Below are 13,175 nucleotides of genomic sequence, written 5' to 3' on the forward strand. Positions count from 1 at the left end.
ATTATGTAGATATACTGCTATATTAAAATGTCTGATCAGTTTGCTTTTGATGAAATGCTTACTTATGATTGTATATTTCAGGGCATGACTTTGCAACAGCTTTTTCTTGAAGGGGAGTTTATTCGGGACCATAGGGAGAAAGTGTTAAAAGCTATTCAACTTGTTCAGCCAGCATTTGATCCTGTACCCCAACATCCAATGTCTTCAGAGTACTTATGCCCCTTAGTTGATCATCTCAACAAATCTATATATAGTAGCAAGGTACAGGTGCTCTTCAGATTTGCTGTGATTATTAAATTTGATTAATTTCTTTTTCCCTTGAGATGCTTCAGTTTTTATTTGAATTGCAGTGTCTTATTATTGGAGTGTTAGTAATTATGGAAGATTTTAGTATAGCATAAAATGGGTTTGAAGTATAATGTGTAGACTGCACCATATATGTAGTGTCATAAGTATAGAAATTATAATCATATGATGTCTTTCGATTATATAGTTTGTATCAAAGTGGGTAGAGACAATATCAATGGATACCTGACATCCAGTGTCTAGAACCATGTCACACAGCTTGACTGTTAATCTTTTTCTTGAAACAGCATCATTCATGTTTTTGTAGACAAGCATGAGTGAGGTGCCCTTATACTGTTAACAAAATGTATGTATACAGCAAGTTCAAAAAGTTTAATGATCTATGATAGTGGGAGGTTCTTTGATGTGTATATTTACTGCCTTGAATAGTGAAGGAATTAACCTTTCTGATATGATGACGCCTACGCAGGAGTCATGAGGTGGGAGTGATTATGCGAGAATGCTGGTGCTGGCATCTTGATCACATTTTCTGTGTTTATTATTATTCAGAATGAAAGAGAACAAGTAATTCATCAGTGACTTTATATTTTATAACGTGAGTAGTGTAATGCATCGTACATTTGGCATCCGATGCTGGGTGTGAAAACTTTACTCATATTGAAGAGGTTAAGGGTAGAGTTTTGAGGATGATTAAGTGGATGCAGCTTACTTTGGGGTGGGAGTGGATTTATGCCTCTGACTTTGGCTACCTCCATTGTCAGGGGGGAAAATGCCCTTGGTATATGCATGTATGATAGAGTTTGAGCAGTGGGTGAAGTTGGGTAAGGACTGTGAATGAGAATGTTAGGAGTAGGATGGGACTTTAAGGTATTAATGATGTTGTAAGGAAAAAGAACCTAAGATGGTTTTGGCATGTGAAGAGAATGGGGAAAGATAACTGGCTGAGTTAAGCGAGGACCATGATTATTATAAGAGGTGGATAATGAAGGACAAACCATAAAGCTATACTGGATGATCTTAGGGTCGGGGGACTAAAGAACAAGTTTTCCAAAAGAGTAGCCTGGAAAGATGTTATAATGAAAACAAGGTCAACAAGAGTGGATGTATCTGATTATTATTTATGATGATGAGGTTAGTTTTGACTACTGGATTCTGATTGTACAGTATATAGTAGAAGCCAACCAAGGTGAAGGGAAGTAAAAGCTTATTAATTGAAGGAAAAAAAGTATATTGTAGTATAATATTTATATTGTAGTTGTCCTTTCACTGTGGAGTGTGTTTTCTTTGGCTCAATAGAATTGCCTGGTAGTGGTTGGAACAAATGTGTGTGTTATCAGTAGTAGCAAAAGTGTTAATTGGGGCAGGTTTAAGATGTTTACTGCACAGAATTTCCCTTGGCTGAATAAGCATGTTAACTGCCAAAACAAATGTACAAGATTCAGTATCACTGAAGATGGGAGGGGGCATTGAATTGGTGTTAATGTGTATGTGGTGACTGTGCTTTGAGTTGCCCACTCCCATTGTAAGAAGGAAACAATCTTTGGTACATTGATTGGATTATTGATCAGTGAAAGTTAATAATATTTAAATGAAAATACAAACCAGCCTGTTGGATGAGGTGCCAGAAGTCACCAGGTGCCACCCCAGTTACTTTGGATAATTATATAACAATTGAAGTATATGCATGCCATTCTTGGTCCTATTTTTTTTTTTTTTTTTTTTTTTTTTTTTTAAATATCCATATATGTTTCCTGTGTTGTCTCTGATTTGTTTGTTTTGTGGTAGTTGTTGTTGTTGTCGTTCCCTAGACTGTCTGTCCGAGCAGTCCCGTCTCCCCAAGGAATGCCACAGCCGAAACTGGGTTTTCCCACAAATCCTTTATAGAGTGTATGTTGTGTTGTTTGCGTGCATGATTGTGTATAATGCAGTCTTCCATTATGTGTTGTATGGTATGGGGTGAAGTGTTACATCCTGGGCAGCTGTTCACAATGCGGTCATCCAGCCTCTTCTGGTAGCTTAGAAGTGTTTTGTGGTTGTTTCAGGTACCTTCACCTGCAGAGGGTGTTGTGAATAAGGAAGACCTTCGAAAGTGGACTGAGGAGCAGTTTAAAATGGAACAAAAGGGTTATCTACAAATTAAAAGTATAGAGAACAAAGAAGTTACTTCAGAGGTCCAGTTCTTTGTAAGTTCATATATGTAGAATTGTTTTAATAGATGTTTACCAGAAGGCCACAGGTCTTCTGCGAGGGAGACTGGGGGCACCAGGTTTATTAATTGATATTTTGATAGCCTTAGTGAAAAATGTGCCACATGGTAGTTTTATTTGTGAGATGGATAGATGGGGTAAAAGGGGCTTTGGGAAAGAGGAGAATGTCAGTTGAGGAAGGATGGGAGAGGACAGAAGATGGGGTGAATGGAGAATGGTTGTATATGGATGATGCTGTGATGCATGAGGTGGAATGGGTGAGGGATAGGGGTTGAGGGAGTATGTGTGAGAAATAAATTGATGTGGCCCAAAGGGAATTCTCCCTGTCTTCTCCTTTTCTGCATGAGGTTGCTGATTTAATGAAGCAGCCTTGCTGTGGAAGTGCTGTGTCTTGCGACACTGCTTCTGACCCAGGGCAGTGGGCGAAATGCAGGGATGACTTGTCATCCAGGAGGTGCCAAGATAAGAGGGAGGGGAGTGGAGTATGTTAGGGATGAAAAGGGTGGGAGTGGTTTTAATGGCTTTGTTTTTTGGCTAACTCCCTTATAAGGGGGAAAAAAGCCTTTGGTATATATGTTTAACATTAACATCAGAATAATGTAAAAATAAAACTTACGAGTTGCTATTCACAATGAAATGGTTTATCTGTTGTGTTGGTTCCCTCTTGTTGGGGATTTGTGGCTCTAAGGTATTTGGTAATAGCCCCAGGTGGGTCCACAAGTCTCACAGAGAAAAAAAAAAAGTACTATTTTTTAAGGGAGTTGAAGTGTTTAAGAAGTATTGTGTAAGTTATGAGGATGGATAAAATGAGAAATGTGGAAGTGAGGCAGAGAGTGGAGTTGGAAGGTACTGGCAGGTAGGGTTGATCAAAGAATACTGGGATGGTTTGGGCAAGTAGAAAGAATGAATGAAGAAAGACCAGATAAAAGAGAGTATAGAAGGCAGAGGTGGATTTAGTAATCTTGAGGGGAATATAAAGAATGAGGTAGATGGATGGGAGAAATGGCCATTTGGTGCAGGAGGAATGCCTGTTGAATATGGAAGGGAGAAGGCAAGAGATAGGGGTGATTGGAGAATGGTTGTGAAGTTGATGTGACCTGAAGGAATTTCTTCTTATTTATTCTAAATAGTCATAGCAAGGAATTTGGAATCTAGCACAACTAATGGGTTTTGTGTTATGGTTACTGTGTTTAGTTTACAGATTTTTGAGCATTTGTTTGTTGTAAAGCTTTTGATAATTTTGTTAAAAGTTTATCTGTATGCAATTGTGTCTTTTTTTATATTCAGATATTTCTCATTTGCTTCTTTATACCAGAGAGACAAGTTGATGTCATGGGAAGAGCGTTGGAAGGAAGTAATGTTCAAAACCTTTATAGCTCATGTTGAGTCAATGAAGAAAAGTTTCTTTGGCAACAAGCGTGATAAACAGATGACACTTTACCCATACTTGGTGGCATTGCCTCCTGAAGATTACATCAATATTATGTTGCAGGTATGGAGGAATGTATTATTTTGTTCCATACTCTTTGGCTATGGGGTGGGTGTATGTTTTGATTTCGGTACCCCCATTATATGGTATATTGGGGGAGGGGAAAAGGCAGTATGGTGTGTAAGTATTAACAGTTTTAGTTGTCATTTATTATGGAGTTATATTGATTCATGGACCAGTGATGAATACTTGCTTGTGGTGGGCCTGCAAAGCTGCCCATTTTTAAAATGTCGACATCCTTGCCTCTATCAAGAGGTACAGTCCTAAAGAGCTGACACTTGATCTTTGGGTCAGGCCCAGGATTTCTTTCACCTTCAACTGTAATTCTTACAGCTTTTAAAAAAAACATGGAGAACTGACAACTGGTGGCTGTTCCTCTTCTTCTACAGTTTTTAGCTAGTGACATATGAATACACCATAGACAACATTTTTCATTCCAGTTTCTTCCCATAGAGAACTGTGGGAAGGCCTGAGGATCGTTGTCAGTTGCTTTGGGGCTGTGGGTTTTCTGTTTTGTGAAACTTGAGGCAGCAGTTATTATTATTAGATTGTTTCGCTTTGCAAAGTTACTTTGTAGCTGCATTTGAGTTTATATGAATTTGGTCTCATAATATTCCATAATGATATAAGGCACTATGTGTTGAAATTAGCGAACTTTATATGTTTACATTCTTTTTATGTTTTAAGGAGCTGACCTTCTTAGCGAGTAGTTCAGAGGCATACTCTCCTTCTCGTCATGCTCTATATCGCAGACTGGGAGAACAAATTTACACAAGATATCTCATAGAGTATAAGAAAAATACAGGAGTCTTAGAGAAGCTTGCATCTGTCTATGAAGAATACAACAATTGGTTTCTGCGGGATAGTGCTGATAAGAACTCAGGTTTGGCGAAAAATTTACTTGTGGGATGATTTTAAAGATATTACTGATTATCTTCTTCTTCTTCTTCTTCTTCTTCTTCTTCTTCTTCTTCTTCTTCTTCTTCTTCTTCTTCTTCTTCTTCTTCTTCTTCTTCTTCTTCTTCTTCTTCTTCTTCTTCTTCTTCTTCTTCTTCTTCTTCTTCTTCTTCTTCTTCTTCTTCTTCTTCTTCTTCTTCTTCTTCTTCTTCTTCTTCTTCTTCTTCTTCTTCTTCTTCTTCTTCTTCTTCTTCTTCTTCTTCTTCTTCTTCTTCTTCTTCTTCTCAAAATAATAGTAGTTCTTGAAGGAATTAAAAAGAGTGAATGGGTCAAGTAAGGTAGAGAGGAGAAGGTAAAGGATGCAGATGGACAGGTGTTAATGGTAATGAAGGTGGTATGGGGAAGATTTATAGAATATTTCAATGATTTGTTGAATATAGAAGAGGATATGATGCTCGCTGGCCAAGCAAGTTAGTGTTACTATTTGCGACAGAGGTCAAGACAATGGCAGTTCAAACCCTGCCACAAATGAGTTGAACCAGGGGCATAGTTCATTAAATTCCACACCACAAAGTCCTCTGTAAGGGGGCACCATCTTAGTCTCCTGATGGGGGAGTTGCAATGTTAAACCAAATCATCATTGGAGGAGGAGGATAGGGAGGGTTTGATTGTGGCTGTGGGAGATGCCAGACAAAAGACTGTGATAGGAAAGGAGAATGATAGGGCTACAGAAAAAGAGGAGACACGAGTCACAAAGGGTATTGAGAGATGAAAGCTGGTAGGGCACCTGGGTTAGGTGGTTGTCATTTAGAGTGTCTGAAGGAAGAGTACTTTTTATGTAGTGAATAGTGAGACCCGTCATCCAGGAGGTGCTAAGATAAGAGGGAGGGTGGAGGGGGGTGGAGTGTATTTAGGGATGGAATGGGTGGGAATGGATTTTATGCCTTTCTTTTTGGCTACCTCCCTTGTAAGGGGGAAAAAGCCTTGGTATATGTATTTATGGATGAATAGTGAGTTGGTTTAATGTGTGCCTAAGGGAGGGAAGTATTCCATTGGACTGGAGGAATGCATGTATAGTTCCTCTATACAAGAGAAAGAAGAAATCTGAATGTAGTTGTTTTGGAGGGATCAGTGTTTAATTGTGGTTTATAGAATGTATAAGAGGGTGTCAATTAAGAGGATTAGGAGAATAACATACATAGGGAGTGATTGGGGAAAACAGTATAGTTTTAAGAAAGGAAGAAGATAGGAGATAAAAATTATGTAGTATGGCAGCTATGTAAGATGTTTTTTAGCCAAGAGGAAGGATGTCTATTACGTTTTCTTTGATTTAGAAAAGTTATATAGAAAGGTTTTTGGATAAGTGTAGCATGTGTGTATGTTTTGCCTTGGCCACTCCCCTTATAAGATGGAAAAGACCTTTTGGTATTTTTCTTTGTATGATTTGGGTGTGTACTTTGACTAAGTCATTTCCTGACCATTTTAAGTATTTTCATATACACTCACAAGAAGTGGTTGTTGATGATTTGGTTTCATGATGCGATTTAAGAAGTGCAACCATTAGATGTTAATGTATATAAGGTATGTTGTTACCAGTTCTATATAAATACTTAGGTAATGAGAAATTACTAATTTGTCTTGATTTGGATCTGTTGCAGATATTTCTTATGTGCCCCGCATTGAGTGGCAGAGGTTAGTTCAGAAGTATAACAAGGGTCCCAGCCTGGAGCACACAGATAGAGAGTGGCCTAACACTGTTTTGCTGGGTCTTGGGCAGTTCCTCTACAAGATTATCCTTACCAAAGTTATGGTGTGGAAACCTCTACATTCGGAAAAGTAAGTGATCATTCACATATTTCCTTTGTGAATAACTTGAGTTTTGTTACTGTAGTGATTTTGTAATGTAGCAGAAAAATAATACCTTGTATTGGGGTATTGATTATATTTATTGCATGGTAACATACAGTCAATACTTGGGGACTATTTTGGGGTACCCTTATCCACGTCATTCGTCTCTATGTAGAATGATACTTTTGTATTACTGCTGTCCCTCTTTTGTAGTGCTCCCCTGAACTTTTGATTTACTACATCTATGACTTCACCTTTTCTTGATCTCAAGTGGTGGGGGAAACATAATTCTGCAACTGTGTTCTCATGTATATTGTAAAAGGCAGTTAAATGGTACCTAATGGCAAGATTAGTATCCTCCATTTTGTAATATCTTACAACTAATAGTCATTGCACAGGATGGTTTATGAGGATTCCAATAAGAACCCCTGCATCATCCCTGCATCTTGCCCACTGCCCTGGGTCAGAAGCAGTGTCGGAAGACACAGCACATCCACAGCAAGGCCGCTTTAGTAAAGACATAATTGGAAATGTTATGATAATTTTGTTGCCATATGGGATATTGATTCTTTGTGATGTCTGTCTTGCAGGATCACTGCAAGGATCATTGGTAGATTTCTTAGGGTTTTATGGGATCTAAGTAGAAAATTTATTTGCAGACACACCTATCCTGCCATGTATGAGGTAGATCGGTCCTATGGGTACAGAGTGGTTGAAGAGATAAAGCCATCCCCAACTCTCTTGGAGGTGTGTAGGCGGGCTGCCAGGCCGACTCTTACCTTTGATGCAGTGGTAGCTCCCATGGTATGTCCCCCAGTACCTTGGGTCTCCACCAGGTCAGGAGGTTACCTTCTAAGTGGAGCCAAGATTGTCAGGTGAGTAGATCAGTTGTGTAAAAGATATAGTGTGATAAGGGGTTGGTGCATGGTAGTTGTTGAGGTTAGTTTTCTGTCAGTGTCAAAGGGTAATGACATTGGAGTTACAGACTGTCCTCTTAGGCTTCTGCCAGAGGTCCTACACAGTGTATGTTCTTTGCTGCCAGTGCTGAACAGTATAGAAATATGTGCATGATGATGTGAAAGAGAGCCTGGCAAAGTGGACATGTATCATCTGTTGTGTGGTCCAGCCTGCATTGGTATGACCTATCTATTGATATATCAATAAGCTCCTTCCTCCATATAAGGTAGGTAGCCACTCATCCCACTCCTGTCCATCACCCATATCCCTTATATCTGACCTCCTTGTGGATGAAGTATCATGAATGTCCTTGCACACTGCATAGGTCAGAAGCAATGCAGCAAGGCACAGTATATCCACACCAGGTCCAGCTGCTTTATTTAAACATTGACCTTCCCTCCTCATCCCCTCATGTGAAAATAGAGATGAGGAAAAATCCTTTTGGGCCATGTCAAATTATATTCCATTCACAAACATTCTCCACTCAATTCTGTCTCATGCCTTCTCCCTTCCATTCTCAACAGACATTCTCCTTTTACTCAAGGCCCCCTTCATCCCTTCCATCCATCTTATTTTTGGTCTTCATCACAAGCTCAGTCCATCCACCTGTACCTTTTTCCGCACTGTATTTGCTAATCTTCTCTCATTTATTCTCTCCATGTGTATGTCCTATTTTTTGTCATACTTGGACAATCTCCTTGAGTGACTTGTGGGTCAGTCGTATGGTCATTGCTGGTTACCTGGTTACTACTCAAATATACATAACAAATTACTACCTGTAGCACACAATACATCCATACAAAAATGCATTATCACAAAACAAGCTCTACAAGATTGACTACCAAACTCCCTACTCCATCACACTTCTCCAGACATCAGCCTCACAGAAAAATCCCTCATAAGAGAGTCAAGAACCACACTAGCACACTTGCATTCAGGTTCTCCACTAAGACATTACCATCACGGGATAGGTTTGACTACAGAAACAAACTGCCCAAGATGCAATCATCACAAAGTGGACACTGAACATCTTATTAGATAATGTCCCACACTAGCGATACTCCGACAACAATACAATGTTTCTTTCTTGAGTGACTTATGGGCTAGTCCTGTGGCCATTGCTGGGAGCTGCAGATCTCCTGCAAGTGAGGCCTGGGGTAATTGATTGATTGATTGAACACCCCATATACCTTAACAACTACACTTAGCAGACTCCCTCTAAAGATACTATATTCATTATTTATACCCTTTTCTTTTGTATTGGGGAACTATACATGCCTATCTCCAGTCTGCTGGCACACTACCTTTCCTTAGGTACACATTAATTTCACCAACTAATTCACTATAACTGCTCCTCCCTTCATGAGAAACTCCATGTGGCACTCCTCTAACCCAGGTGCATTACCAGCTTTCATTACTTTCAGTATTCTTTGTATCTCATCTTTCCTGTTACCCAATTATTTTCCTTTTTCCATTACAATAATTTTCCTGGCATCTCCCTCTGCCACAATGAAACCCTCCCCAACTTGCTCCATATTCAATAGTACATACATACATACATACATATACCAAGTGTTTTTATGCCTTTCCCTTTTTGGCTACCTCCTTTGGAAAGGGGGAAAAAGCCTTGGTATATGTATGTACAAGGGGGGTAGCCAAAAAGAAAAAGGCATAAAATCATTCCCACCCATTCCATCCCTGAATACACTCCACACCCCTCCACCCTCCCTCCCATCTTAGCACCTCCTGAATGACGGGTCATCCCTGCACCCTGTCCACTGCCCTGGGTCAGAAGCAGTGTCGCAAGACACAGCACATCCACAGCAAGGCTGCTTCATTAAATCGGAGACCCCCCCTCTCCGTCCCCCCATTGCATAAAATGAGAGGACGGGGAGAAATCCCTTCGGGCTGCGTCAAATTTTGCTCACACATACTACCTCACCCCCCCATCCACCCGCCCATTCCACCTCATGCAATCACAACATCATCCATATACAACCATTCTCCATTCACCCCTGTCTTCTGTCATCTCCCATCCTTCCTCAACAGACATTCCCCTCTTCCCCAAAACCCCCTTCACCCCATCCAACCACCTCATCCTAGGACGTCCCCTCATGTTCACTCCCTCCACATCTGCCTTCCACACCTCTTTTACTAGTCTTTCTTCACTCATTCTTTCCATGTGTCCAAACCATCCTAATATTCTTTCATCAACCCTATCTCCCAGCTCCTTTTCCACCCCTGTTCTCCTCACCTCCTCATTTCTCACTCTAGCCTAGTAACCCCCATCATACTTCTCAGACACCTCATCTCAAACACATTCAAACTCCTCTCTTCTTCTCTTATGTTCCATGTTTCTGCCCCATACAGTGCTGTTGGCACAATCACTCCTTCATGCAGTCTCCTCTTAGCATCCATTCCCAAATGTCTATTCCTCATTACACTCTTTAATCCACCAAGGCATTTACTCGCTTCTCTCAATCTACATTCTACCTCCACTTTTGCTCCACCTTTCCCTGCCACATTTGCACCCAAGTATCTAAAACTATCCACTTCCTCCAGTCGCTCTCCCTTAATGCTCACTTCCAGTCTACTGCCACTTTCACCCCTTGTACATCTCATCACCTTACTTTTACCCACATTTATCTTTAGCTTTCTTCTATCACATACTCTCCCAAACTCTGCCACCAACTTCCTCAATCCCTCCTCCGATCCTGCCACAAGCGCAGTGTCGTCAGCAAACAACAGCTGGCTCACCTCCCACTTTTCTCCATTTTCTTTAACCATCTCCAATCCCTTGCCCACTACCCTTGCATTTACCTCTCGTACTACCCCATCCATATATAAGTTGAACAGCCAGGGCGACATAACGCATCCTTGACGAAGTCCCACCTTTACCTCGAACCACTCACTCTCTCCATTTCCAATCCTGACACAAGCTCTACTACTCTCATAAAAACTCTTGACAGCTCCCAGAAGCTTTCCTCCTATCCCATATATCTGCATAACCTCCCACAGTGCCTTCCTGTCTACCCTATCATAAGCCTTTTCCAGATCCATAAAAGCCCCAAAAAACATCCTTCCCCTTTCCTATAGCTTTCTCACATATCTGTCTTACCACAAAGATCTGATCTACACAACCTCTACCTGTCCTAAATCCACACTGTTCCTCACCAATTACTCCTTCTGTTCCTCTCCTAATCCTCTCAATCAAGATCCTCCCATAAGCCTTCCCAACTACACTTAACAAGCTAATCCCTCTGAAACTACTACATTCACACTTGTCCCCTTTTCCCTTGTAAAGAGGAACTATACAGGCACTACTCCAGTCCTCTGTCACTCTACCCTCTCTCCAGCAAACATTAAATAACCTCCCCAACCAGTCCACCATCACTGTACCTCCCTTTTTCAGACATTCCGCATGGCATCCATCCAGACCAGGTGCCTTACCTGCTTTCATCATCTTAACAACTGCCTTCACCACATCCTTCCTTATTTCTCCTCCATTCTCCTTACTCATCACTCTCATTCTCTTTGCACTTCCCACTGCAGCTATTTTTCCCTCCCTATCCTTCTTCACATTTAGCAACTCCCTAAAATATTCTGCCCATCTTCACCTTACTGCCCTCTCTTCCATTATCATCTCTCCATCTGCACCTTTTACCTTTTCTTCTCTACTTGATTCACCTCCTCTTCCTCTCTTAATTTCTTTCCAAAACATCTTTTTATTACTTTCAAAATTTTCTGTCAAACTCTTACCCCATTTCACATCTGCTCTCCTCTTTGCAACCCTTTTGCTTTACTTCTCTTTTCTTTTCTTTGTACCTCTCATATGACTCCCTCGTCCTATTTTGTAACCAATCTGTGAAAGCTCGCTTCTTCTCTTCTACAACCTTCTTTGTTTCCTCATCCCACCATTCACTACCCTTCCTTCTATTTCCCCCTGTCCTTCTTGTTCTACACACCATCCTTGCACACTTTATGACTCCCTCCTTGAACCATCCCCATCCCTCCTCCACACCCAGTTCTACTCTACCCTTTACTCCCTCCCACTCCTCCTTCAGCTTCTTTCCGTACTCCTTCTCCTTTTCCTTTTCATTCAGAGTTCACTCTAAGAACCTCCCTACCTTTTGTCCCTTTCCTCTTTCTCCATCTATCCTCCACTCTCAACTTACCTTCCACCAAAAAATGATCTGATATTCCCCCACCCTCTCCCCTTAGCACATGTACATCCTTAACTCTTCCTATCATAATCCTATTTACCACGACATAATCCACCACCCTCTCCCATGTGTACTTATGCTTGACTTTCTTCCGAAACACTGTATTTGCTATCATCAACTCTCTTTCTAGACACATTTCCACCATCAACTCTCCACTACGATTCTTTCCTGGAACTCCACATTTCCCAACCACTCCATCGATTGGACCATTTCCTACTCTAGCATTAAGGTCTCCCAGTACTATTACATTGACATTTCTCCCTAAATCCTCTATGCACTCATTTAGATCTATCCAAAAGGCCTCCCTTTCTTCTACACTCTTCTCACTGCCAGGCCCATATGCACTTACAAAGACCCACATCTCCTTCCCCAGTTTCACCTTCATCTACATTATCCTTGAGGAAACCTCCTTCCACTCCACTACCCGTTTACCTATCTCTTCACTTACTAGAATAGCCACCCCTTCCCTCCCTCGCCCTCTCTTCACTCCTGATAACCTCCCACTTACACTCCCAAACTTACACTCACCCTTCCCTTTCAACTTAGTTTCACTCAAAGCCAACACATCCATCTTTCTTCTCACAAACATACTACCTATCTCTTCCCTTTTACTCTCATCTGTACCACATCCACGCACATTAAAAGACCCAAACCTTAGGGTGCTGGTCCGAGAACTTCCAGCCCCTCTTATGCCTTCTCTTTTTCTTTTAGGAATGTCCCCTGTGGGGCTACAAGGAGAAGGATGCCTAGTCCCAATCCCCGTCCCTTTCTACTCGCCTCTTACGATCCAAGTGGAAATACTTGGTGGCAGTATTCTTTTCCCCCACCACAGGGAATTCAATAGTACCAACCAATAATTGGGTTGGCCACAGAAGCAAATTGACCCAGAGGCAGTCACCACACAGAAAACACTGCTGGATACCTGGGAGCTCCAGGTCTCCTGCAAGAAAGATCAGGGGCAATGGATTTATTGATATCCATATCAAACATTATCATCTTAACATTTAATTCTTATGCAATACTTTTTTTCAATTATATTATTGAAAATGAGCATTTGCTGGGCAGAGTTAACCTTTAAACAAATTATATTCTCCAGGTTGCCATACAATGCTTTTCAACAAAAGCAACGCATGGATGAGAGCGGGTCACAGCAGCTGTATCCAGTGATGGATGCACTTAATCAACTTGGTTCCATTCCCTGGATAGTGAATCAGTCCATCCTGGATGTTGTTTTGGAGGTAAGAAGAA

The 13,175-nt window shown here is 41.0% G+C and overlaps 1 protein-coding gene across 2 annotated transcripts in view; it reads left to right on the top strand.

Annotated features, from left to right (window-relative positions):
- PolrMT (mitochondrial RNA polymerase) overlaps window positions 1-13,175 on the top strand; it is a 41,239-nt gene that overhangs the window by 9,816 nt on the left and 18,248 nt on the right. For both annotated transcript variants that reach the window (XM_076201550.1, XM_076201551.1), the window contains exons 6-12: window positions 82-261; window positions 2,349-2,489; window positions 3,829-4,005; window positions 4,690-4,885; window positions 6,558-6,735; window positions 7,407-7,622; window positions 13,024-13,165. In XM_076201550.1, coding sequence (XP_076057665.1) covers window positions 82-261; window positions 2,349-2,489; window positions 3,829-4,005; window positions 4,690-4,885; window positions 6,558-6,735; window positions 7,407-7,622; window positions 13,024-13,165 — 1,230 coding nt within the window. The remainder of the gene's footprint in view (window positions 1-81; window positions 262-2,348; window positions 2,490-3,828; window positions 4,006-4,689; window positions 4,886-6,557; window positions 6,736-7,406; window positions 7,623-13,023; window positions 13,166-13,175) is intronic.

Source organism: Oratosquilla oratoria, chromosome 18, assembly GCF_046742065.1.
Source record: "Oratosquilla oratoria isolate Oo_2021 chromosome 18, ASM4674206v1, whole genome shotgun sequence".
Lineage (NCBI taxonomy): Eukaryota > Metazoa > Arthropoda > Malacostraca > Stomatopoda > Squillidae > Oratosquilla > Oratosquilla oratoria.